This window comes from Rattus norvegicus, chromosome 14 (genome assembly GCF_021556685.1).
Source record: "Rattus norvegicus strain SHRSP/BbbUtx chromosome 14, alternate assembly SHRSP_T2T, whole genome shotgun sequence".
Lineage (NCBI taxonomy): Eukaryota > Metazoa > Chordata > Mammalia > Rodentia > Muridae > Rattus > Rattus norvegicus.
In genome coordinates this window covers 51,080,139-51,107,921 of record NC_141547.1, presented here as the reverse complement: position 1 = coordinate 51,107,921, position 27,783 = coordinate 51,080,139, and the positions used below count along the sequence as shown (strand labels likewise).

Below are 27,783 nucleotides of genomic sequence, written 5' to 3'. Positions count from 1 at the left end.
AAAAATGGGGTTCAGAGCTGAACAAAGAATTCACAGCTGAGGAATGCCGAATGGCTGAGAAACACCTAAAGAAATGTTCAACATCTTTAGTCATAAGGGAAATGCAAATCAAAACAACCCTGAGATTTCACCTCACACCAGTGAGAATGGCTAAGATCAAAAACTCAGGTGACAGCAGATGCTGGCGAGGATGTGGAGAAAGAGGAACACTCCTCCATTGTTGGTGGGATTGCAGACTGGTAAAACCATTCTGGAAATCAGTCTGGAGGTTCCTCAGAAAATTGGACATTGAACTGCCTGAGGATCCAGCCATACCTCTCTTGGGCATATACCCAAAAGATGCCTCAACATATAAAAGAGACACGTGCTCCACTATGTTCATCGCAGCCTTATTTATAATAGCCAGAAACTGGAAAGAACCCAGATGCCCTTCAACAGAGGAATGGATACAGAAAATGTGGTACATCTACACAATGGAATATTACTCAGCTATCAAAAACAATGAGTTTATGAAATTCGTAGGCAAATGGTTGGAACTGGAAAATATCATCCTGAGTGAGCTAACCCACTCACAGAAAGACATACATGGTATGCACTCATTGATAAGTGGCTATTAGCCCAAATGCTTGAATTACCCTAGATCCCTAGAACAAAGGAAACTCAAGACGGATGATCAAAATGTGAATGCTTCACTCCTTCTTTAAATGAGGAAAAAGAATACCCTTGGCAGGGAAGGGAGAGGCAAAGATTAAAACAGAGACTGAAGGAACACCCATTCAGAGCCTGCCCCACAGGTGGCCCATACATATACAGCCACCCAATTAGACAAGATGGATGAAGCAAAGAAGTGCAGACCGACAGGAGCCGGATGTAGATCGCTCCTGAGAGACACAGCCAGAATACAGCAAATACAGAGGCGAATGCCAGCAGCAAACCACTGAACTGAGAATAGGTCCCCCGTTGAAGGAATCAGAGAAAGAACTGGAAGAGCTTGAAGGTGCTCGAGACCCCAAAAGTACAACAATGTCAAGCAACCAGAGCTTCCAGGGACTAAGCCACTACCTAAAGACTATACATGGACTGACCCTGGACTCTGTCCCCATAGGTAGCAATGAATATCCTAATAAGAGCACCAGTGGAAGGGGAAGCCCTGGGTCCTGCTAAGACTGAACCCCCAGTGAACTAGACTATGGGAGGAGGGTGACAATGGGGGGAGGTTTGGGAGGGGAACACCCACAAGGAAGGGGAGGGGGGAGGGTGATGTCTGTCCGGAAACCGGGAAAGGGAATAACACTTGAAATGTATATAAGAAATACTCAAGATAATAAAAAAAATAAATAAAATAAAAAAAATATATGTGACTTGTAAATAAAACAGCTCCTTCAAAGCATAAAAAAAAAAAAAGAAGGAGTGAAGCATTCACATTTTGATCATCAGTCTTGAGTTTCGTTTGTTCTAGGGATCTAGGGTAATTCAAGCATTTGGGCTAATAGCCACTTATAAATGAGTGCATACCATGTATGTCTTTCTGTGATTGGGTTAGCTCACTCAGGATGATATTTTCCAGTTCCAACCATTTGCCTACGAATTTCATAAACTCGTTGTTTTTGATAGCTGAGTAATATACCATTGTGTAGATGTACCACATTTTCTGTATCCATTCCTCTGTTGAAGGGCATCTGGGTTCTTTCCATTTTCTGGCTATTATAAATAAGGCTGCGATGAACATAGTGGAGCACGTGTCTCTTTTATATGTTGAAGCATCTTTTGGGTATATGCCCAAGAGAGGTATAGCTGGATCCTCAGGCAGTTCAATGTCCAATTTTCTGAGGAACCTCCAGACTGATTTCCAGAATGGTTTTACCAGTCTGCAATCCCACCAACAATGGAGGAGTGTTCCTCTTTCTCCACATCCTCGCCAGCATCTGCTGTCACCTGAGTTTTTGATCTTAGCCAATCGCACTGGTGTGAGGTGAAATCTCAGGGTTGTTTTGATTTGCATTTCCCTTATGACTAAAGATGTTGAACATTTCTTTAGGTGTTTCTCAGCCATTCGGCATTCCTCAGCTGTGAATTCTTTGTTTAGCTCTGAACCCCATTTTTTAATAGGGTTATTTGTTTCCCTGTGGTCTAACTTCTTGAGTTCTTTGTATATTTTGGATATAAGGCCTCTATCTGTTGTAGGATTGGTAAAGATCTTTTCCCAATCTGTTGGTTGCCCTTTTGTCCTAACCACAGTGTCCTTTGCCTTACAGAAGCTTTGCAGTTTTATGAGATCCCATTTGTCGATTCTTGATCTTAGAGCATAAGCCATTGGTGTTTTGTTCAGGAAATTTTTTCCAGTGCCCATGTGTTCCAGATGTTTCCCTAGTTTTTCTTCTATTAGTTTGAGTATGTCTGGTTTGATGTGGAGGTCCTTGATCCACTTGGACTTAAGCTTTGTACAGGGTGATAAGCATGGATCGATCTGCATTCTTCTACATGTTGACCTCCAGTTGAACCAGCACCATTTGCTGAAAATGCTATCTTTTTTCCATTGGATGGTTTTGGCTCCTTTGTCAAAAATCAAGTGACCATAGGTGTGTGGGTTCATTTCTGGGTCTTCAATTCTATTCCATTGGTCTATCTGTCTGTCTCTGTACCAATACCATGCAGTATTTATCACTATTGCTCTGTAATACTGCTTGAGTTCAGGGATAGTGATTCCCCCTGAAGTCCTTTTATTGTTGAGGATAGCTTTAGCTATCCTGGGTTTTTTGTTATTCCAGATGAATTTGCAAATTGTTCTGTCTAACTCTTTGAAGAATTGGATTGGTATTTTGATGGGGATTGCATTGAATCTGTAGATTGCTTTTGGTAAAATGGCCATTTTTACTATATTAATCCTGCCAATCCATGAGCATGGGAGATCTTTCCATCTTCTGAGGTCTTCTTCAATTTCTTTCCTCAGTGTCTTGAAGTTCTTATTGTACAGATATTTTACTTGCTTGGTTAAAGTCACACCGAGGTACTTTATATTATTTGGGTCTATTATGAAGGGTGTCGTTTCCCTAATTTCTTTCTCGGCTTGTTTCTCTTTTGTATAAAGGAAGGCAACTGATTTATTTGAGTTAATTTTATACCCAGCCACTTTGCTGAAGTTGTTTATCAGCTTTAGTAGTTCTCTAGTGGAACTTTTGGGATCACTTAAATATACTATCATGTCATCTGCAAATAGTGATATTTTGACCTCTTCTTTTCCGATCTGTATCCCCTTGATCTCCTTTTGTTGTCTGATTGCTCTGGCTACAACTTCAAGAACTATATTGAATAAGTAGGGAGAGAGTGGGCAGCCTTGTCTAGTCCCTGATTTTAGTGGGATTGCTTCAAGTTTCTCTCCATTTAGTTTAATGTTAGCAACTGGTTTGCTGTATATGGCTTTTACTATGTTTAGGTATGGGCCTTGAATTCCTATTCTTTCCAGTACTTTTATCATGAAGGGGTGTTGAATTTTGTCAAATGCTTTCTCAGCATCTAATGAAATGATCATGTGGTTCTGTTCTTTCAGTTTGTTTATATAATGGATCACGTTGATGGTTTTCCGTATATTAAACCATCCCTGCATGCCTGGGATGAAGCCTACTTGATCATGGTGGATGATTGTTTTGATGTGTTCTTGAATTCGGTTTGCCAGAATTTTATTGAGTATTTTTGCGTCGATATTCATAAGGGAAATTGTTCTGAAGTTCTCTTTCTTTGTTGTGTCTTTGTGTGGTTTAGGTATAAGAATAATTGTGGCTTCGTAGAAGGAATTCGGTAGGGCTCCATCTGTTTCAATTTTGTGGAATAGTTTGGATAATATTGGTATGAGGTCTTCTATGAAGGTTTGATAGAATTCTGCACTAAACCTGTCTGGACCTGGGCTCTTTTTGGTTGGGAGACCTTTAATGCCTGCTTCTATTTTCTTAGGAGTTATGGGGTTGTTTAACTGGTTTATCTGTTCCTGATTTAACTTCGATACCTGGTATCTGTCTAGGAAATTGTCCATTTCCTGAAGATTTTCAAATTTTGTTGAATATAGGTTTTTATAGTAAGATCTGATGATTTTTTGAATTTCCTCTGAATCTGTAGTTATGTCTCCCTTTTCATTTCTGATTTTGTTAATTTGGATGCACTCTCTGTGTCCTCTCGTTAGTTTGGCAAGGGTTTATCTATCTTGTTGATTTTCTCAAAGAACCAACTTTTGGTTCTGTTGATTCTTTCTATGGTCCTTTTTGTTTCTACTTGGTTGATTTCAGCTCTGAGTTTGATTATTCCCTGCCTTCTACTCCTCCTGGGTGTATTTGCTTCTTTTTGTTCTAGAGCTTTTAGGTGTGCTGTCAAGCTGCTGACATATGCTCTTTCCTGTTTCTTTCTGCAGGCACTCAGCGCCATGTGTTTTCCTCTTAGCACAGCTTTCATTGTGTCCCATAAGTTTGAGTATGTTGTATCTTCATTTTCATTAAATTCTAAAAAGTTTTTAATTTCTTTCTTTATTTCTTCCTTGACCAGGTTATCATTGAGTAGAGCATTGTTCAATTTCCACGTATATGTGGGCATTCTTCCCTTATTGTTATTGAAGACCAGTTTTAGGCCGTGGTGGTCCGATAGCACGCATGGGATTATTTCTATCTTTCTGTACCTGTTGAGGCCCGTATTTTGACCAATTATATGGTCAGTTTTGGAGAAAGTACCATGAGGAGCTGAGAAGAAGGTATATCCTTTTGCTTTAGGATAGAATGTTCTATAAATATCCGTTAAGTCCATTTGGCTCATGACTTCTCTTAGTCTGTCGACATCACTGTTTAATTTCTGTTTCCATGATCTGTCCATTGATGTGAGTGGGGTGTTGAAATCTCCCACTATTATTGTGTGAGGTGCAATGTGTGTTTTGAGCTTTAGTAAGGTTTCTTTTACGTATGTAGGTGCCCTTGTATTTGGGGCATATATATTTAGGATTGAGAGTTCATCTTGGTGGATTTTTCCTTTGATGAATATGAAGTGTCCTTCCTTATCTTTTTTGATGACTTTTAGTTGGAAATTGATTTTATTTGATATTAGAATGGCTACTCCAGCTTGCTTCTCCTGACCATTTGCTTGGAAAGTTGTTTTCCAGCCTTTCACTCTGAGGTAGTGTCTGTCTTTGTCTCTGAGGTGTGTTTCCTGTAGGCAGCAGAATGCAGGGTCCTCGTTGCGTATCCAGTTTGTTAATCTATGTCTTTTTATTGGGGAGTTGAGGCCATTGATATTGAGAGATATTAAGGAATAGTGATTATTGTTTCCCTTTATATTCATATTTGGATGTGAGGTTATGTTTGTGTGCTTTCATTCTCTTTGTTTTGTTGCCAAGACGATTAGTTTCTTGCTTCTTCTAGGGTATAGCTTGCCTCCTTATGTTGGGCTTTACCATTTATTATCCTTTGTAGTGCTGGATTTGTAGAAAGATATTGTGTAAATTTGGTTTTGTCATGGAATATCTTGGTTTCTCCATCAATGTTAATTGAGAGTTTTGCTGGATACAGTAACCTGGGCTGGCATTTGTGTTCTCTTAGGGTCTGTATGACATCAGTCCAGGATCCTCTGGCCTTCATAGTTTCTGGCGAGAAGTCTGGTGTGATTCTGATAGGTCTCCCTTTATATGTTACTTGACCTTTTTCCCTTACTGCTTTTAATATTCTTTCTTTATTTTGTGCGTTTGGTGTTTTGACAATTATGTGATGGGAGGTGTTTCTTTTCTGGTCCAATCTATTTGGAGTTCTGTAGGCTTCTTGTATGTCTATGGGTATCTCTTTTTTTAGGTTAGGGAAGTTTTCTTCTATGATTTTGTTGAAGATATTTACTGGTCCTTTGAGCTGGGAGTCTTCACTCTCTTCTGTACCTATTATCCTTAGGTTTGACCTTCTCATTGAGTCCTGGATTTCCTGTATGTTTTGGACCAGTAGCTTTTTCCGCTTTACATTATCTTTGACAGTTGAGTCAATGATTTCTATGGAATCTTTTGCTCCTGAGATTCTCTCTTCCATCTCTTGTATTCTGTTGGTGAAGCTTGTATCTACAGCTCCTTGTCTCTTCTTTGGTTTTCTATATCCAGGGTTGTTTCCATGTGTTCTTTCTTGATTGCTTCTATTTCCATTTTTAATTCCTTCAACTGTTTGATTGTGTTTTCCTGGAATTCTTTCAGGGATTTTTGCGATTCCTCTCTGTAGGCTTCTACTTGTTTATTAATGTTTTCCTGTGTTTCCCTAAGTGTGTTCACGTCTTTCTTGAAGTCCTCCAGCATCATGATCAAATATGATTTTGAAACTAGATCTTGCTTTTCTGGTGTGTTCGGATATTCCATGTTTGTTTTGGTGGGAGAATTGGGCTCCGATGATGGCATGTAGTCTTGGTTTCTGTTGCTTGGGTTCGTGCGCTTGCCTCTCGCCATCAGATTATCTCTAGTGTTACTTTGTTCTGCTATTTCTGACAGTGGCTAGACTGTCCTATAAGCCTGTGTGTCAGGAGTGCTGTAGACCTGTTTTCCTCTCTTTCAGTCAGTTATGGGGACAGAGTGTTCTGCTTTCGGGCGTGTAGTTTTTCCTCTCTACAGGTCTTCAGCTGTTCCTGTGGGCCTGTGTCTTGAGTTCACCAAGCAGCTTTCTTGCAGCAGAAAATTTGGTCTTACCTGTGGTCCCGAGGCTCAAGTTCGCTCGTGGGGTGCTGCCCAGGGGCTCTCTGCAGCGGCAGCAACCAGGAAGCATCAAGGGTAATTTTTAGGTGACAGTAAAGCAAATAAAAATCTTTAAGCAAAAAAGCATTGTAATTCTATGTATGTATGTTATGTATGCATGTATGTATGCATTTTTTTCCTTGAACTGGGAATAAAGCCCAGTCTCTCGTTTGTCTTCTTCCTTGCACCAGTTATATTCGCTAGTATAGTCTCCCTAATTTAGATGATCTTTATAAATCCAAGTTTTAGATAGGAATATTTCCTTCATTTATATGCATTGATACTTAGATGTGAACTTCCATTCCAAATCTGTCAGAAATTTATAACAGGACTCAGAAGGAACACACTGTGCAGATCAGCCTATGTTAAGTGAAAAGAACAAACCTCTCAAAACCAAGGGGATTTTAACACATCTTTATATCTAACTTCATGGCTATCGAAGGCTACTTCTCACTTCTTGTGTGTGTACTTAGGCAACAAAACACATTTTGGGTGCCATCATAGGTGTAGAGCAACTTAGAGTAGACCCATCAGCAATCATTTTCATGGCCTCAAAGTGACAAGTCTCTCTTTAATTTCGAATTAGTTAATGGAATATGGCCCCACTCAGACAGGCAGCCTTATTTTACACTCAGATCAAAGGGATAGCCACTATTTTAGTGGCCATTGCTCATGAATGTCAGATATATTTTGACTGAATTGCATTATTGTCTTTCCTGAGTTGTGGAGTATGGGCTTCCCTGACATGTCACAAACTCACAGAAAACTCAGAGCATTGACAGAAAAAAGTGAGGAGTTACTATGATGCGTGGGGGCAGGGGAGGATCAACATTATGTTTAGGGAAGTTGGTTTTTAGCAAATAACCAAGGTAATGATTCGTTGAGAGTATATCCTCCTGTGTAAGTTACTTTTTAGCTTCAGGATTAAAATTTGTACCATATCTGTGATTATAACTTAACATTTAAAAAGCCAATTTCCCTAAATCTTTATTTCATTCTTCCCGATTTCATGAAAAATAGCAATAAATGTTTTGCAGAATAATACTTTAGGTTTAGATTAACTCTATGCACTGCCCCCTCCCCTCCACATAACACAAGTGCATGGCAATCGACAGAGAGATCGACAGGGAGAGAGAGAGAGAGAGAGAGAGAGAGAGAGAGAGAGAGAGAGAGAGAGAGAGAGAAAGAGAGGTCTTGATTCATAGAAGCTAGATAATTTCTCTCCCATAGCAAATTGCATTGCAGGCAGGCTGTTTTTTCCCCAAAGAGGTTCAGCGTCTTTTGATCTTGGGTGTGAAAAAAAGATGTTGCAAAAATGAATCCAAGAAGAAAACTCACCGAAATATGTCAAATTTTTCTCCCAAGACTCCACTGTCTTTTTGACATTGATTTTTTTCTTTCTCCCTTTAAATCTTCTTAATTAAGCGCAAGCTTAATTAATTTCCATAGTCCAGAGCTTTACAACCAAACAAAGGTGATAAGTCAAAGTCTCTGAACTCCTACACAACCAAATTCCAAAGAAAGGGAACCATTTTGGCGGGTTCTTAAAAACTGGTCTGTGGAATGAGCTTTACTTGGCAAATAGTATCACATAGGAATACAGCTCTCAGGCTGTGGATCAGACGTATTATATAAGCAGGAAAAGTAGCATATTGGCTATCTTCTGCTGTGGAAATGGTATGGAAATACTGATACCACTCACAGTTTCAACGAACCTTTACAACTATTAACAGAATTAATTCTAAAATAAAGGTAATATTATTTTAAAGTGATAACCAGTGAAATTGAGACACATACAAATAAAAAACCTAATGCATGGTCACTTGTTTATAAGAGGCAGAACCAGCAAAGAGATAAAATGGTGATGGTTATAGCTTTACCTAGCATGCTATGCAATCATTCAGGAGTATCCTTAAAGCGTCTGTGCATTCATTATGTTTCTAAGAGTTCATTTAAACTTCTTTCTGTCACTAATAAAATGTCCTTAATTCCTCAAATGTATCCTATCAGTGTTTTTGCTCTGCACATATCCTTGAGTATTGTTCTTGCTTCTACATCACCTGTACTTTATAATACCACCAAGAACACCCCATGCTATAAACAGATATTACTATGATAGCTTGTAGATATTTCTAGAAGAAAAGAGCAAAGGCTTTAGTAATTCCCTCTTTCTATTCTTGACATCAGGGATAATTAGTAATACAAAATATATACATGGTGAATTGTTATTGGGTTAGTTAATCCATGAAAAGATAGATGTATTAAATGTGACTTTTGCTGTGTAAATTTTATCCACTTCTCTTATGATTTTGTAGGTCCAAAAGTACATCCATCAGTAAACATGGTAACAATGCATGTGGAACACTAAAATTACTTGGATTCACAAGCAGAGATAGTGGTTGGTTTGGGATCGATGACATTGTGGTGAAAGTTGTCCAGATTGGCTTGGTATCATTCAAATTATATGAACATTTAGAGAGGTAAAACTGTAGGAAACAATCTGAGGTGGTGGCTCTCTCTTACAGCATGTAATTAATGTGTAGAAATTAATCATAAGATTATATTTTTATTACTCAGCTAGATATATAAGCTGCCTTTTAGGGTGTACTTAGAAATGCAAACTACAATTGACATGAGTCCTTTGATTGCAGCTTTGCTCGGGAGAGTTTAAGTAGGGCTTGCAAAAAATCTTGCAACATCAGTTTATTTTTACAGGGTTCTCTTAACCCCAAAATAGTTTCAGAACAGCACCTTCATTTCTTAAATTCCACAGGAGAGCAATTAACTTCTCCTATGCTCATCTCATAATTTATTTTTTTTCTTTTTTTCGGAGCTGGGGACCGAACCCAGCTAGGCAAGTGCTCTACCACTGAGCTAAATCCCCAACCCATAACTATTTAGATGTAGATGGAATTTGTTATTTCAGTTCCTTCATTTAATGTCCTCATTTCCATGTTCTCTAGATGGCCCATTAAAGGACAGTTTTAAGGTACATGAGGTGTAGATACTCATGAAGAAAGACAATCCCATGTCTAAAGATAGGTTTCCCTTCAAAATGACAACCTCACCTCTATGATTACCCTGAGCCAAATTCTGCACAAACAGTGTTAGATGAGAAGGCAATTGAATGAGTGAGGGAGGCCTTTAATAAGATCCTGTGAGTGAATAAATGAAGCAAAGGGATCCAGGGAAGACAGTGGAAGAACTGGTTTTACTTGGACTTTCCTCAGCCTAGTGCCTCAGGGGAGCCATGGTATACCACAGTAGATGGTTTTGATGGTTCAACCCAACAGTCCTTGTTTGTGGGAAAAGACTGCTCTGGATAAGGACTCCTTTTCTCCTAGTCTCTGGAGAACAATCATGGGTTAGTTTGCCCAGTTCTGTGATCTAAGTCTGTATCAGTTTCCCAGAGTGCTGTAACAAAGTGTTACAAATTGAGTTATTATCTTAACAGTTTTAGAACATTTTTTTATACAGTGCATGTGCTTCTTTTAATTCTGCATACTCTTTGGGATTATGCTAGTAATTTTGAATTAGGGTCATCCTAGTGACCTCACCTTAGTTTATATACCTCTGTAGGGACATAAAATATTATACTCTGAGCATTAGTACTGGATGATATTGTTTAGGGTTGAATAAAATTTAACCCCATAACAAGATCCACTATAAAATCCCCCATGTCACAGAAACGGAGATAAGTATTTCATTCCCCTTGTGTTTCACGAATGGATCATTTTGAGCACAGTTTGCTTCTGTATGTTGAACCATTACTTTGATACTATTCTATAGCCACCTTTACTTTAATAATGGAATCATGAACATTATGAACCTTAGTAAGTGCACAGTCATACAAGGAGCACAGCATACTCACACAAATCAGTGGGGCATGATCTGAAAACCCCTGAGAGTGCATGGTTGAAAATGATGGATCTAAATTCACTTTTAGCAAGCTTTTAGACTGAAAATCATATGACATTTTAACCAATGTAAATAAACATACAGAAACTGATTTACCAAAACATTTATCAGCATAGTAAAATAAAATATGATGAATGATGTTTTTAAAATGTATACCCCTAGTGTTCACTTACCATGAATTGAGTTTGCAGTTTCTGGGTGAGTCACTGAACACTGATTCTGAAAGTTTATGGTGTTGCTGTACACTTCTGCAGGCCTTAGAAATATCATGTCATTGGTGAGGCTGAACTTATTACATCTTCAATCTTATACAAGATTGCTTACTTTTATTTCAAAGTTTCATATATCTACGAATTTTGGATTATTTCTAGCTAAAATTAAAACAGAAACCAATTGTTTGGCTATATAAATCTGTTTCCCTTACATTCTTTTCTTTTTTTAAGAATGCAAGAACCTATGAAGTTTAGAAAAGGGCGTGGGATTCTTTAGGGCTGAGAGTATTAATGGCTTCAAGTTCATGGCAATCCTTCTGCCTCTACCTACTGTATAGATTTAAACTAACTCATGTGGAGTAATTTAATTTTTAGTTGTCTTTAAAGTCCAAGACACAAATGCACATTATTCTTGGTACACATAGCATCAGAATTGTCATAATACCACCTTTTACCTCCCTACCAACAGGAATTACCTTAAGACCAACAACACACATAGAGTTGTCCTCTTCTAAGGCTGCAGTGCCTTCTTCTGGGCCCTTTGTGGGTGGTATACTTATGTTGATGGAATACTTTCTTAAATTAATGATAAAATTACATTAGAGTAAATAAAAAAACCAGTAACATAGTTGTTTATTGTTAACATCAAGTATCATGTAGTGCACATAATTATATATGTCATGATTTCATACAGTTGGCAGAGCAATAGATTTCTCATTCCAACATTGCCTCAAATATGCTTGTACTGTGGTGTGAAGACTGCAGCATCACTAAGTGATGGAATTTCTCAACTCCATTATAGTCTTATAGGACCACCCAGGTATATGTTTTCAGTCACTTATGGAAAAGGTATGGGATGCATGACTCTATAATTAAAATATTTGCGGAACATTTAAAGTTCAGCGGAGACAGGATGATTATTTTAAGAATATGTTTTAGGGGCTGGGGATTTGGCTCAGTGGCAGAGCACTTACCTAGGAAGCGCAAGGCCCTGGGTTCGGTCCCCAGCTCCGAAAAAAAGAACCAAAAAAAAAAAAAAGAATATGTTTTAGATGGGTATACCATAGTGCACACTTGTAAGCTCAGGAAGAAGGTGGAGGAAGGACCTCTGTGAGTTCAAGGCTGGCTGGGCTACATATCAAGAAGACACCACATAACAATAACCAAAAGCATGTTTTGAAACTTACCTTTAGAATGAGGGAGAGATCTCAGTCAGTAAAGTTCCTAACATGCAAACAAGAGGATCTCATTTCAGTTCCCCAACAATCAAGAGCCTTACCATGACAGTTAACATATTCAACTCCAGTACTGAGAAAAGAGACAGGCAGATCTCTAGGACTGATTGGCCAGCTAGCCTAGGGGACCTGATGAACTCTCTAGGTTCATTTAGACACTCTTTATTTAGATCTGTGCCTTATTTTTTAAAATAGGGTTATTTGATTCTCTGGAGTCTAACTTCTTGGGTTTGTTGTATATATTGGATATTAGCCCTCTATGGGATGAAGGATTGGTAAAGATCTTTTCCCAATCTGTTAGTTGCCATTTTGTCCTAATGACAGTGTCCTTTGCCTTACAGAAGCTTTGGAATTTTACTCTGTTTCAAATGATAAGGAGGAACAGGATAGAGAGAGATATATAACATCTAACATTGACCTTTTCTTTTCCCCATACGCCCACACATCCAAACTTACAGATGTATATACCCACAGAAACATGCATATAAAACAGACAGACAGACACAAAGACAAAAAGAAAAAGACAACAAAGAACTTAGTTTATCTGAACTTGTTTCTTGACTGCCAGGGTTTCACTGAAGTTCTTCATTCATTTAGCTAGTTGGCCATCAGAATGTTTGCTTTAAATGGAAATTTGTAAAAATTATCTTTTCCTTGGGTCTGTGGTGTTTCAATGCTTCATCCTTTGCTCAGGTCTTTCCTCTTTTCTTTTTCACAGGTTTATAGTGCTCCAACTCTCTTCCCCAGTGGACAATAGCCATTTAGTTTCTTTTGTCAAGTCTTTAGAGGAAGCCTCCCTCAGCACCACTGCCTGCATTGTATTGTCACACCAGAAGGACAATCCACACAGAGTGGTTATTTTAGCAGTACCTGCTAAGGAGTTAAATCTAGCACTGAAGAACTTGCAATCAGAAGGGTTTGGAGGACTTCCAGAATAATCTAGACATTTCCAAGTAAGAGAAGGAGAACAACTTCTTTTAAGGTTTACTGGAAACATATTTGGTTCAAGTAAGTATGAGGAAATATTCTTACATATTCTACAGATTTTAAGTCACAAATCTTATACGCAACACTCCAAACTTGGGCAAGCACTAAGACTAATCCTTTTAGGCACTTTTCTCTGTACAGGGTTGAGTGTGTGTGTGTGTGTGTGTGTGTGTGTGTGTGTGTGTGTGTGTGTGTGTGTGTATGACTCCAGGTGATATTCTTTTGGGTCTAGGCTTCTGATTGCTTCCTGAGTTCAGGACAGCATCTCCTCTTCCTCATAACAACTTCTTAGCTTCCACTCAGTAATATGAATGTGTTTTCAGACAGTAGTATTAATCTCTGGAGAAACATGTCATGTGGCAGATGGCTTCCCACTATGATGATTTGATGTAGAATGGTTGGCTTTGTTATATACAAAAGCAATACACATTCAAGTAGAAGTGGAACATTCTGAGTTTTTTTTTTATCTTTATTAATTTGAGTATTTCTTATTTACATTTTAATTATTATTCCCCTTCCCGGTTTCTGGGCCAGCATCCCCCTAACCCTTTTGCCTCCCCTTCTATATGGGCTTCCCCTCTCCATCCTCCCCCCATTACCTCCCTCCCCGCAACAACCATGTTCACTGGAGGTTCAGTCTTGGCAGGACCAAGGGCTTCCCCTTCCACTGGTGCTCTACTAGGCTATTCATTGCTACCTATGAAGTTGGAGCCCAGGGTCAGTCCATGTAAAGTCTTTGGGTAGTGGCTTAGTCCCTAGAAGCTCTGGTTGGTTGGCATTGTTGTTCATATGAGGTCTCGAGCCCCTTCAAGCTCTTCCAGACCTTTCTCTGATTCCTTCAATGGGGGTCCCGATCTCAGTTCAGTTGATTGCTGCTGGCATTCACCTATGTAGTTGCCATATTCTGGGTGTGTCTCTCAGGAGAGACCTACATCCGGTTCCTGTCAGCCTGCACTTCTTTGCTTCATCCATCTTATGTAATTGGGTGGCTGTATATGTATGGGCCACATGTGGGGCAGGCTCTGAATGGGTGTTCCTTCTGCCTCTGTTCTAAACTTTGCCTCCCTATTCCCTGCCAAGGGTATTCTTGTTCCCCTTTTAAAGAAGGAGTGAAGCACTCACATTTTGGTCATCCTTCTTGAGTTTCATGTGTTCTGTGCATCTAGAGTAATTCAAGTATTTGGGCTAATAGCAACTTATCAATGAGTGCATACCATGTGTGTTTTTCTGTGATTGGGTTACCTCACTCAGGATGATATTTTCCAGTTCCATCCATTTGCCTATGAATTTCATAAAGTCATTGTTTTTGATAGCTGAATAATATTCCACTGTGTACATGTACCACATTTTCTGTATCCATTCCTCTGTTGAAGGGCATCTGGGTTCTTTCCAGCTTCTGGCTATTGATCTTTCTCCAGTTTCAGTAGATACTTTCTGTGATGTCACAGCTTCTAGTTGTCCACTTAGTCTTGAGAGAGAAAGAACCTATATTCTGTGGTATACTGGGTTGTTAGGTCATAATGTTAAGTATATGAAATACATTGTGTGTTTCTGATATGTTTTCAATTTTATATGTTTATATGAAGTGACCCCATCTAGTAGTAACTGTTTGTTACTCTTATGATAGAACTATATTACCCTCCATTGCACATAAAACTACCTCCAAATTCTTCAATGTGTCCTACAAAGTGTCTAACATAGGTCAATGAACTTTCAAGAGATGTGATTAGAAGTTAAGCATGTAATTTCTTATTATAAAGATATATATATGTATATATATATATATTATTTTACAGTTTTTTGTTGTTTTGTTTTTCTAGACAGGTTTTCTCTAGGTATGAAGCCTGTTCTGAACTCAATTTATAGAGCAGGCTTTCCTCAAACTCACAGAGATTCCCTTGTCTATGCCTCCTGAGTGCTAGGATTAATAAAGAGGGCCACTGTATCTTTCTTAATTTACATATTTTAAAGTATATTCCACATTTGGAAAGTGGTTTGAGGTACAAAAGAAACTTAAGGACATTAGATGTGGATGTCCTGCAGACTTTTCATTCCCACACTTACTCAATGTTACTTTTGTTCCCATTTTAAATGTCATTAAAATTAGAAATTATTGACTCCTAGGTTTGGGATTTATTCATACTCTCAAGAAACAGTCTTCCCAAGAATGAAATTTCATGGGACAACCAGCATGTCTTCATTGACCTATGTTCTCTGAGCCTAAGAGCTCCCAGCTTTCAACAATTACAGAGTAAATGAATGAGGAATGAGCATGTGGAGGAAAAAGAATAGATGGTAGAACTGGAAAGGGCTGGGGAGGGGGGAGTAATGAGAGGTGGGAGGTTTGAAAATGATGCATGACAGTGAAAGAAAAGATGAAAAGAATAAAAAAAAGAGTAAACAGCTTTAAAAAAGAGAGAACCAACAGTCTTTGGTGAAAATGCTCTCTGGGCATGCTTTTTTCACAAACAACTTCCTATTTCCAATTCCTTCCTCAAGTAAAGTACAGTATCAAAGGTGTACCTATAATGGTGAGGTAAGAGGGAGAATTAAAGGGTGGATTTTATGGGGATTTCTGAATCAGGAACTTTACTATGCACTTGGCTTGATGTACTACTCTTTGTATATTTATAAATCAATATGCATATCATTGAATTTCTCATTTAGAAAATGACTCCAAGACTTTATATGGTCTTTGTAGTGTCCATATTAAAGGAGATTTGAGGCTAGCCCTGGCTTTCATGGGGATAAGTGAGATCAATTATTATCCAATATCTTCTGATCTAAAGTGTGTCTTCTACTCTTACATATGGCATCTCAGTCATTGGAGAAGGAGAGAAAGGAAGGATGGAAAACATGCCTTCCTACTTACATTTTGAAGCAGGAACTACAGTATGAACCCCAAGAAAAGCTCTCTAAAGAGAGATAGTCAGAATACAGATGTACTCTTCCCAAATGAATACTATAAATGATTTTCCTGTAATACCAAAGTGGCAGCTATGCTTACATATTGCCCTAAATAAGATGGAGCTGGTGTCCTAAGACGAGGTAGACATGTTGTCTTGACTGGAGCCCAGTAGTGTCATGTGGTAACTTGTCAAACTAAAGACTGGCATCATGTGTGCTAGGTTGTCTATGAGGGATGGAGATAATCTCATCTTCACTCCAAGAAACTGAGACAGGTCAGGAGACTCGTGTTCAAATCAGGATACTAACTAGAAGTTTCTAGATCTAGAAGGAATATGAGTTTCCCCAAAGGGTTGAAACCTATCACTTCATCAGAACCTAGGCATCTCACAGAAGTAAGTCCAGTTATTTTCTGTCTGCTGGGTCTTTGTCTTATCCCCATCTCTCTACTATGGTTCAAGGAAGTACTTTCTTTTTCTTTCCTCCTTTCTTCCTTCCTTCCTTTCTTTCTTTCTTTCTTTCTTTCTTTCTTTCTTTCTTTCTTTCTTTCTTCTCCTTCTCCTCCTCCTCCTCCTCCTGGTCCTCCTCCTCCTTCTCTTCTTCTTCTTCTTCTTCTTCTTCTTCTTCTTCTTCTTCTTCTTCTTCTTCTTCTTCTTCTTCTTCTTCTTCTTCTTCTTCTTCATGCCACTCTTTATTTTTATTACCACCTTATTTTATTTTCATAGATCTTCACCTTTTCTTTTGGGCCCCTTGCTATAGCTGCAACTTTCTATTTACTCATTTAATGCCTGTTTATTTATCAAGACTCTGATTGGAAGTGGATAGTCTTGTTGGGTGAACCATGTAACACAGTTTACCTAGGATGGTGCAGGACAGAGAGAAGAAATTCCATGAGTAGAATTGAAAATAAAAGTCCTAGCACTGTACTAGTAATGGGGATGATTGGATGAATTAATGCTGAATACATTAATTAATTAATTGTTGAATTTAGATAACTGTCCCTTAAAAAAATCACAAAGTCCTTTGACCTACATATATATCACACAGATGACTCTTCTGAGAAAAGTTTATGTCATAAACACTGGTCCTAGCCCTGAGATGAAATCAAAGGAATGTTGGTTTATCTTGATCATAATCATTTGTCTGTCATTCTTTGGGACAGAGCTAGAACATGCTTTCATTTCATTTCTGTTAGACATGTCAATTCAGCACTTATACATTTTGCTGCATGACCCTTAAGAGCCCCTTTTAAATGCATAGAAAACACAGAAAATGTTAGCAATTTCTTTAAGAGGGTTTTATGTAAATGATATCTTTGTCTTACTCATAATGTTTAGAAATGCTCTTTGCAAGCCTATCTGCCTTAAGTATGTTCTCAGTGTCATATGTCCTCTAGCCTCAGAAGTGATTCTGCTGTATCTATGGGTAACATATTAAATCATCCTTTTATCCACTCAGTAATGCATATTCCCTCTGATGGTTATTGTCATCAAGACACAAGCCAGAATACGTAACTAAGGGAGTATAATATTTGCTAAAATGTATTCTGCAGCAGCTCTCTGCTCCCAGACCCTGTGAGAGAGAGACCCAACCTCCTGGTCAGGTGGGCACTCCTGAGGCTGCAGAGCGGAAGAGACCACCAACACTGCTCACCCCTGCCCACATCCCTGGCCCAAGAGGAAACTGTATAAGGCCTCTGGGCTCCCGTGGGGGAGGGCCCAGGAGCGGCAGGACCCCTGCCTGAGACACCGCCGGAACCTGAAGGAAACAGACCGATAAACAGTTCTCTGCACCCAAATCCCGTGGGAGGGAGAGCTAAACCTTCAGAGAGGCAGACAAGCCTGGGAAACCAGAAGAGACTGCTCTCTGTACATACATCTCGGACGCCAGAGGAAAACACCAAAGGCCATCTTTAACCCTGGTGCACTGAAGCTCCCGGAAGGGGCGGCACAGGTATTCCTGGTTGCTGCCGCCGCAGAGAGCCCCTGGGCAGCACCCCACGAGCAAACTTGAGCCTCGGGACCACAGGTAAGACCAAATTTTCTGCTGCAAGAAAGCTGCCCGGTGAACTCAAGACACAGGCCCACAGGAACAGCTGAAGACCTGTAGAGAGGAAAAACTACACGCCCGAAAGCAGAACACTCTGTCCCCATAACTGACTGAAAGAGAGGAAAACAGGTCTACAGCACTCCTGACACACAGGCTTATAGGACAGTCTAGCCACTGTCAGAAATAGCAGAACAAAGTAACACTAGAGATAATCTGATGGCGAGACGCAAGCGCAGGAACCCAAGCAACAGAAACCAAGACTACATGCCATCATCGGAGCCCAATTCTCCCACCAAAACAAACATGGAATATCCAAACACACCAGAAAAGCAAGATCTAGTTTCAAAATCATATTTGATCATGATGCTGGAGGACTTCAAGAAAGACGTGAAGAACTCCCTTAGGGAAACACAGGAAAACATTAATAAACAAGTAGAAGCCTACAGAGAGGAATCGCAAAAATCCCTGAAAGAATTCCAGGAAAACACAATCAAACAGTTGAAGGAATTAAAAATGGAAATAGAAGCAATCAAGTAGGAACACATGGAAACAACCCTGGATATAGAAAACCAAAGGAAGAGACAAGGAGCTGTAGATAGAAGCTTCACCAACAGAATACAAGAGATGGAAGAGAGAATCTCAGGAGCAGAAGATTCCATAGAAATCATTGACTCAACTGTCAAAGATAATGTAAAGCAGAAAAAGCTACTGGTCCAAAACATACAGGAAATCCAGGACTCAATGAGAAGATCAAACCTAAGGATAATAGGTACAGAAGAGAGTGAAGACTCCCAGCTCAAAGGACCAGTAAATATCTTCAACAAAATCATAGAAGAAAACTTCCCTAATCTAAAAAAAGAGATACTCATAGGCATACAAGAAGCCTACAGAACTCCAAATAGATTGGACCAGAAAAGAAACACCTCCCGTCACATAATAGTCAAAACACCAAACGCACAAAATAAAGAAAGAATATTAAAAGCAGTAAGGGAAAAAGGTCAAGTAACATATAAAGGCAGACCTATCAGAATCACACCAGACTTCTCGCCAGAAACTATGAAGGCCAGAAGATCCTGGACTGATGTCATACAGACCTTAAGAGAACACAAATGCCAGCCCAGGTTACTGTATCCTGCAAAACTCTCAATTAACATAGATGGAGAAACCAAGATATTCCATGACAAAACCAAATTTACATAATATCTTTCTACAAATCCAGCACTACAAAGGATAATAAATGGTAAAGCCCAACATAAGGAGGTAAAATGTATTCTGCAGAAAGCCAAAGCAGAAAACAGATAAAGAAGGGGAAGGGTTATAGTTTTAAGTAATGATCACAGAAAGCTATTGAGTAGATTCCCTATCTATCTCAGGAAGTATGTCCTAGGCATAAACATAATATGTCTATGTAAATTATATGTTGAGGATTATTAAAAGCTAAGAAAGCAGGATATCACAAACCATGTTAAAAGATAGTGGGAGATGAATGGATCAGTTGAGACATTGCAAAGACTGTGCCTGAAATTTCCTTTGAGATGGGTGGTCCATACCGGTGTAACAAGAGCCAAGCTACACTATCACTCTGTAGGGAAAAAAAAGCAGCAAGGTGAGGTTTGAAATAAAGAGATCAGGTACCACAGGCTTCCAGGGACTAAACCACTACTGAAAGACTATACATGGACTGACCCAGGGCTCCAACTGCATATGTAGCAGAGAATAGCCTTGCTGGGGCACCAGTGGAAGGGGAAGATCTTGACCCTGCCAAGGTTGGACCCCCAGTGCAAGGGAATATGTAGGGACAGTAAGGGGAATGGATGGGGGGAATACCCGTATGGGGGAGGGGGAGGGGATAGGGGGCTTATGAACAGGAAAGGCAATAACATTTGAAATGTAAGTAAAGAAATATAAGAGAGAGAGAGAGAGAGAGAGAGAGAGAGAGAGAGAGAGAGAGAGAGAGAGAGAGAGAGAGAAGAGAGAATAGTTAAGGAGCTGGTTCTGAAACTGAGCTGTTTCTGTAAGGCCTTGACAAACTTTCGAGGTACAAGTGGTGGAAGGTGGATTAAAATCATCAAAATATGTAGAGATACTGTTTGTCTCAGGATCCTTTAGTTCCTCATATGGCTAGTAGTTCTGCTTCTTCATCTGCCTTTTCTAGTGAAAGCACTCATTCATGTGTGTATTTCCTTCCTATGACATCAATAAAAGACATTTAACAATCATTTCTGAGAAAACAATGCATTACTGTAAGAAACCTCCACTTTCTCAAAAAATATAACTACCCTTTTTTTAAAAAAATGACAAGTATTTGTGGAATAGTGATCGTGTCAATTCTGTTCTAGATACTATGTGTCTTATATATCAAGACTGGAGAAAACTTCTCCAAAGGTCAGCTAGCCAAGGCTGTCCTCACAGTTAGAAATTAATCACTTTTAGCTTCTCCTTATATGTGTCAGAGAAGGAAGAAAAATACTGTTATTTCTTTTATGCTTTTTAATCATTTATTCCTTTTTATAATAAAATGGTGACCCTCAAAATAAGGTGTTGTATTTTAGCAACAATACAAGTTCAACTTTAAAACATATCATAATGAGCTATATTTGAGATCATTTATCTGTTACTAGTAAACACTTAAAATTGTTATTCCTACTTTATTTACAGATGTGACTTTAGTGTTCCATTACATATACTACTAATTTTTTTTTATTAACTTGAGTATTTCTTATATACATTTCGAGTGTTATTCCCTTTCCCGGTTTCCGGGCAAACATCCCCCTCCCCTTCCTTATGGGTGTTCCACTTCCAACCCTCCCCCCATTGCCGCCCTCCCCCCATAGACTAGTTCACTGGGGGTTCAGTCTTAGCAGGACCCAGGGCTTCCCCTTCCACTGGTGCTCTTACTACGATATTCATTGCTACCTATGGGGTCAGAGTCCAGGGTCAGTCCATGTATAGTCTTTAGGTAGTGGCTTAGTCCCTGGAAGCTCTGGTTGCTTGGCATTGTTGTACTTTTGGGGTCTCGAGCCCCTTCAAGCTCTTCCAGTTCTTTCTCTGATTCCTTCAATAGGGGACCTATTCTCAGTTCAGTGGTTTGCTGCTGGCATTCGCCTCTGTATTTGCTGTATTCTGGCTGTGTCTCTCAGGAGCGATCTACATCCGGCTCCTGTCGGTCTGCACTTCTTTGCTTCATCCATCTTGTCTAATTGAGTGGCTGTATATGTATGGGCCACATGTGGGGCAGACTCTGAATGGGTGTTCCTTCAGTCTCTGTTTTAATCTTTGCCTCTCCCTTCCCTGCCAAGGGTATTCTTTTTCCTCATTTAAAGAAGGAGTGAAGAATTCACATTTTGATCATCCGTCTTGAGTTTCGTTTGTTCTAGGGATCTAGGGTAATTCAAGCATTTGGGCTAATAGCCACTTATCAATGAGTGCATTCCATGTATGTCTTTCTGTGATTGGGTTAGCTCACTCAGGATGATATTTTCCAGTTCCAACCATTTGCCTACGAATTTCATAAACTCGTTGTTTTTGATAGCTGAGTAATATACCATTGTGTAGATGTACCACATTTTCTGTATCCATTCCTCTGTTGAAGGGCATCTGGGTTCTTTCCATTTTCTGGCTATTATAAATAAGGCTGCGATGAACATAGTGGAGCACGTGTCTCTTTTATATGTTGAGGCATCTTTTGGGTATATGCCCAAGAGAGGTATAGCTGGATCCTCAGGCAGTTCAATGTCCAATTTTCTGAGGAACCTCCAGACTGATTTCCAGAATGGTTTTACCAGTCTGCAATCCCACCAACAATGGAGGAGTGTTCCTCTTTCTCCACATCCTCGCCAGCATCTGCTGTCACCTGAGTTTTTGATCTTAGCCAATCGCACTGGTGTGAGGTGAAATCTCAGGGTTGTTTTGATTTGCATTTCCCTTATGACTAAAGATGTTGAACATTTCTTTAGGTGTTTCTCAGCCATTCGGCATTCCTCAGCTGTGAATTCTTTGTTTAGCTCTGAACCCCATTTTTTAATAGGGTTATTTGTTTCCCTGTGGTCTAACTTCTTGAGTTCTTTGTATATTTTGGATATAAGGCCTCTATCTGTTGTAGGATTGGTAAAGATCTTTTCCCAATCTGTTGGTTGCCCTTTTGTCCTAACCACAGTGTCCTTTGCCTTCCAGAAGCTTTGCAGTTTTATGAGATCCCATTTGTCGATTCTTGATCTTAGACCATAAGCCATTGGTGTTTTGTTCAGGAAATTTTTTCCAGTGCCCATGTGTTCCAGATGTTTCCCTAGTTTTTCTTCTATTAGTTTGAGTGTGTCTGGTTTGATGTGGAGGTCCTTGATCCACTTGGACTTAAGCTTTGTACAGGGTGATAAGCATGGATCAATCTGCATTCTTCTACATGTTGCCCTCCAGTTGAACCAGCACCATTTGCTGAAAATGCTATCTTTTTTCCATTGGATGGTTTTGGCTCCTTTGTCAAAAATCAAGTGACCATAGGTGTGTGGGTTCATTTCTGGGTCTTCAATTCTATTCCATTGGTCTATCTGTCTGTCTCTGTACCAATACCATGCAGTTTTTATCACTATTGCTCTGTAATACTGCTTGAGTTCAGGGATAGTGATTCCCCCTGAAGTCCTTTTATTGTTGAGGATAGCTTTAGCTATCCTGGGTTTTTTGTTATTCCAGATGAATTTGCAAATTGTTCTGTCTAACTCTTTGAAGAATTGGATTGGTATTTTGATGGGGATTGCATTGAATCTGTAGATTGCTTTTGGTAAAATGGCCATTTTTACTATATTAATCCTGCCAATCCATGAGCATGGGAGATCTTTCCATCTTCTGAGGTCTTCTTCAATTTCTTTCTTCAGTGTCTTGAAGTTCTTATTGTACAGATATTTTACTTGCTTGGTTAAAGTCACACCGAGGTACTTTATATTATTTGGGTCTATTATGAAGGGTGTCGTTTCCCTAATTTCTTTCTCGGCTTGTTTCTCTTTTGTATAGAGGAAGGCAACTGATTTATTTGAGTTAATTTTATACCCAGCCACTTTGCTGAAGTTGTTTATCAGCTTTAGTAGTTCTCTGGTGGAACTTTTCGGGTCACTTAAATATACTATCATGTCATCTGCAAATAGTGATATTTTGACCTCTTCTTTTCCGATATGTATCTCTTTGATCTCCATTTGTTGTCTGATTGCTCTGGCTAGAACTTCAAGAACTATATTGAATAAGTAGGGAGAGAGTGGGCAGCCTTGTCTAGTCCCTGATTTTAGTGGGATTGCTTCAAGTTTCTCTCCATTTAGTTTAATATTAGCAACTGGTTTGCTGTATATGGCTTTTACTATGTTTAGGTATGGGCCTTGAATTCCTATTCTTTCCAGGACTTTTATCATGAAGGGGTGTTGAATTTTGTCAAATGCTTTCTCAGCATCTAACGAAATGATCATGTGGTTCTGTTCTTTCAGTTTGTTTATATAATGGATCACGTTGATGGTTTTCCGTATATTAAACCATCCCTGCATGCCTGGGATGAAGCCTACTTGATCATGATGGATGATTGTTTTGATGTGCTCTTGAATTCGGTTTGCCAGAATTTTATTGAGTATTTTTGCGTCGATATTCATAAGGGAAATTGTTCTGAAGTTCTCTTTCTTTGTTGTGTCTTTGTGTGGTTTAGGTATAAGAGTAATTGTGGCTTCGTAGAAGGAATTCGGTAGGGCTCCATCTGTTTCAATTTTGTGGAATATTTTGGATAATATTGGTATGAGGTCTTCTATGAAGGTTTGATAGAATTCTGCACTAAACCCGTCTGGACCTGGGCTCTTTTTGGTTGGGAGACCTTTAATGACTGCTTCTATTTCCTTAGGAGTTATGGGGTTGTTTAACTGGTTTATCTGTTCCTGATTTAACTTCGATACCTGGTATCTGTCTAGGAAATTGTCCATTTCCTGAAGATTTTCAAATTTTGTTGAATATAGGTTTTTATAGTAAGATCTGATGATTTTTTGAATTTCCTCTGAATCTGTAGTTATGTCTCCCTTTTCATTTCTGATTTTGTTAATTTGGACGCATGCTCTGTATCCTCTCATTAGTCTGGCTAAGGGTTTATCTATCTTGTTGATTTTCTCAAAGAACCAACTTTTGGTTCTGTTGATTCTTTCTATGGTCCTTTTTGTTTCTACTTGGTTGATTTCAGCTCTGAGTTTGATTATTTCCTGCCTTCTACTCCTCCTGGGTGTATTTGCTTCTTTTTGTTCTAGAGCTTTTAGGTGTGCTGTCAAGCTGCTGACATATGCTCTTTCCTGTTTCTTTCTGCAGGCACTCAGTGCTATGAGTTTTCCTCTTAGCACAGCTTTCATTGTGTCCCATAAGTTTGGGTATGTTGTACCTTCATTTTCATTAAATTCTAAAAAGTTTTTAATATCTTTCTTTATTTCTTCCTTGACCAGGTTATCATTGAGTAGAGCATTGTTCAATTTCCAAGTATATGTGGGCATTCTTCCTTGATTGTTATTGAAGACCAGTTTTAGGCCGTGGTGGTCCGATAGCACGCATGGGATTATTTCTATCTTTCTGTACCTGTTGAGGCCCGTTTTTTGGCCAATTATATGGTCAATTTTGGAGAAAGTACCATGAGGAGCTGAGAAGAAGGTATATCCTTTTGCTTTAGGGTAGAATGTTCTATAAATATCCGTTAAGTCCATTTGGCTCATGACTTCTCTTAGTCTGTCGACATCACTGTTTAATTTCTGTTTCCATGATCTGTCCATTGATGAGAGTGGGGTGTTGAAATCTCCCACTATTATTGTGTGAGGTGCAATGTGTGTTTTGAGCTTTAGTAAGGTTTCTTTTACGTATGTAGGTGCCCTTGTATTTGGGGCATAGATATTTAGGATTGAGAGTTCATCTTGGTGGATTTTTCCTTTGATGAATATGAAGTGTCCTTCCTTATCTTTTTTGATGACTTTTAGTTGGAAATTGATTTTATTTGATATTAGAATGGCTACTCCAGCTTGCTTCTTCTGACCATTTGCTTGGAAAGTTGTTTTCCAGCCTTTCACTCTGAGGTAGTGTCTGTCTTTCTCTCTGAGGTGTGTTTTCTGTAGGCAGCAGAATGCAGGGTCCTCGTTGCGTATCCAGTTTGTTAATCTATGTCTTTTTACTTGGGAGTTGAGGCCATTGATATTGAGAGATATTAAGGAATAGTGATTATTGTTTCCCTTTATATTCATATTTGGATGTGAGGTTATGTTTGTGTGCTTTCATTCTCTTTGTTTTGTTGCCAAGACGATTAGTTTCTTGCTTCTTCTAGGGTATAGCTTGCCTCCTTATGTTGGGCTTTACCATTTATTATCCTTTGTAGTGCTGGATTTGTAGAAAGATATTGTGTAAATTTGGTTTTGTCATGGAATATCTTGGTTTCTCCATCAATGTTAATTGAGAGTTTTGCTGGATACAGTAACCTGGGCTGGCATTTGTGTTCTCTTAGGGTCTGTATGACATCAGTCCAGGATCTTCTGGCCTTCATAGTTTCTAGCGAGAAGTTTGGTGTGATTCTGATAGGTCTCCCTTTATATGTTACTTGACCTTTTTCCCTTACTGCTTTTAATATTCTTTCTTTATTTTGTGCGTTTGGTGTTTTGACAATTATGTGACGGGAGGTGTTTCTTTTCTGGTCCAATCTATTTGGAGTTCTGTAGGCTTCTTGTATGTCTATGGGTATCACTTTTTTTAGATTAGGGAAGTTTTCTTCTATGATTTTGTTGAAGATATTTACTGGTCCTTTGAGCTGGGAGTCTTCACTCTCTTCTGTACCTATTATCCTTAGGTTTGATCTTCTCATTGAGTCCTGGATTTCCTGTATGTTTTGGACCAGTAGCTTTTTCTGCTTTACATTATCTTTGACAGTTGAGTCAATGATTTCTATGGAATCTTCTGCTCCTGAGATTCTCTCTTCCATCTCTTGTATTCTGTTGGTGAAGCTTGTATCTACAGCTCCTTGTCTCTTCTTTTGGTTTTCTATATCCAGGGTTGTTTCCATGTGTTCTTTCTTGATTGCTTCTATTTCCATTTTTAATTCCTTCAACTGTTTGATTGTGTTTTCCTGGAATTCTTTCAGGGATTTTTGTGATTCCTCTCTGTAGGCTTCTACTTGTTTATTAATGTTTTCCTGTGTTTCCCTAAGTGTGTTCATGTCTTTCTTGAAGTCCTCCAGCATCATGATCAAATATGATTTTGAAACTAGATCTTGCTTTTCTGGTGTGTTTGGATATTCCATGTTTGTTTTGGTGGGAGAATTGGGCTCCGATGATGGCATGTAGTCTTGGTTTCTGTTGCTTGGGTTCCTGTGCTTGCATCTTGCCATCAGATTATCTCTAGTGTTACTTTGTTCTGCTATTTCTGACAGTGGCTAGACTGTCCTATAAGCCTGTGTGTCAGGAGTGCTGTAGACCTGTTTTCCTCTCTTTCAGTCAGTTATGGGGACAGAGTGTTCTGCTTTCGGGCGTGTAGTTTTTCCTCTCTACAGGTCTTCAGCTGTTCCTGTGGGCCTGTGTCTTGAGTTCACCAGGCAGCTTTCTTGCAGCAGAAAATTTGGTCTTACCTGTGGTCCCGAGGCTCAAGTTTGCTCGTGGGGTGCTGCCCAGGGGCTCTCTGCAGTGGCAGCAACCAGGAAGACCTGTGCCGCCCCTTCCGGGAGCTTCAGTGCACTAGGGTTCCAGATGGTCTTTGGCTTTTTCCTCTGGCGTCCGAGATGTGTGTGCAGGGAGCAGTCTCTTCTGGTTTCCCAGGCTTGTCTGCCTCTCTGAAGGTTTAGCTCTCCCTCCCACGGGATTTGGGTGCAGAGAACTGTTTATCCGGTCTGTTTCTTTCAGGTTCCGGCGGTGTCTCAGGCAGGTGTCCTGCCGCTCCTGGGCCCTCCCCCACGGGAGCCCAGAGGCCTTATACAGTTTCCTCTTGGGCCAGGGATGTGGGCAGGGGTGAGCAGTGTTTGTGGTCTCTTCCGCTCTGCAGCCTCAGGAGTGCCCACCTGACCAGGCGGTTGGGTCTCTCTCTCCTATACTACTAATTTTTAAAAGGAGTTGACTGTCAATGATAGGTTCATAAATTCTAGATCTGAATTTAGCCAATGTAGGCTCATCTTCACATCCTTGTATACTGCATATTAATAATCACTTTTGAGTAACGTAAGTATGGAAGGAGAAATAATGCATTTGAATGACAAAAAGGAATTTCTTCAATAACAGTAGTTTGTGATCAAAGTTGTGACATTTCCTCTGATAGTTTTTGGGGTGTTAAATAGAGACCTAAAATGGTGTTACTCAAAATATCTGACAACTTAAATTTTTAACTTAGATTCATTTTAATCACTCAAAATAATGCATTATTTAAAAACTCGTATAAAACCTTTTCAAGAACCCTACCCCAAGAAAGTCATTCTTTTCTTAGAAATCTGCTTTGTTCAAGTAGCCAGATTGCCACAATGCAATCTTATGCAAAGGACTCTATTCGAGTACTTTCTATAACTGCGAACCATTCTATTCCTGCTTTATACTGTAGTCTAGAAATTTACCAAAATGCCTCCAGCAGCCACAGAAGGGAAACAGCAATGTCCTCTACATATTTTAATGAATTATTCCCTCTGGGTGAAACAGAAAGCATTCATTTTGTAAGAGATAGCCAAAGGTCACCAGCTTTGTGAATTCCTGGGGAGTAGAACTTCAATTTGATGTCTCACTGAAAGTCTGTT

General features: G+C 39.3%; 1 protein-coding gene across 1 annotated transcript in view; it reads left to right on the top strand.

The window, feature by feature from the left end:
- Positions 1–27,783, top strand: part of Dthd1 (death domain containing 1) — a 103,175-nt gene that overhangs the window by 38,792 nt on the left and 36,600 nt on the right. Inside the window, 2 exon segments of the mRNA XM_087584546.1 lie at positions 9,043–9,207; positions 12,811–13,100. Of these exon segments, the coding sequence (XP_087440672.1) occupies positions 9,043–9,207; positions 12,811–13,100 (455 nt within the window).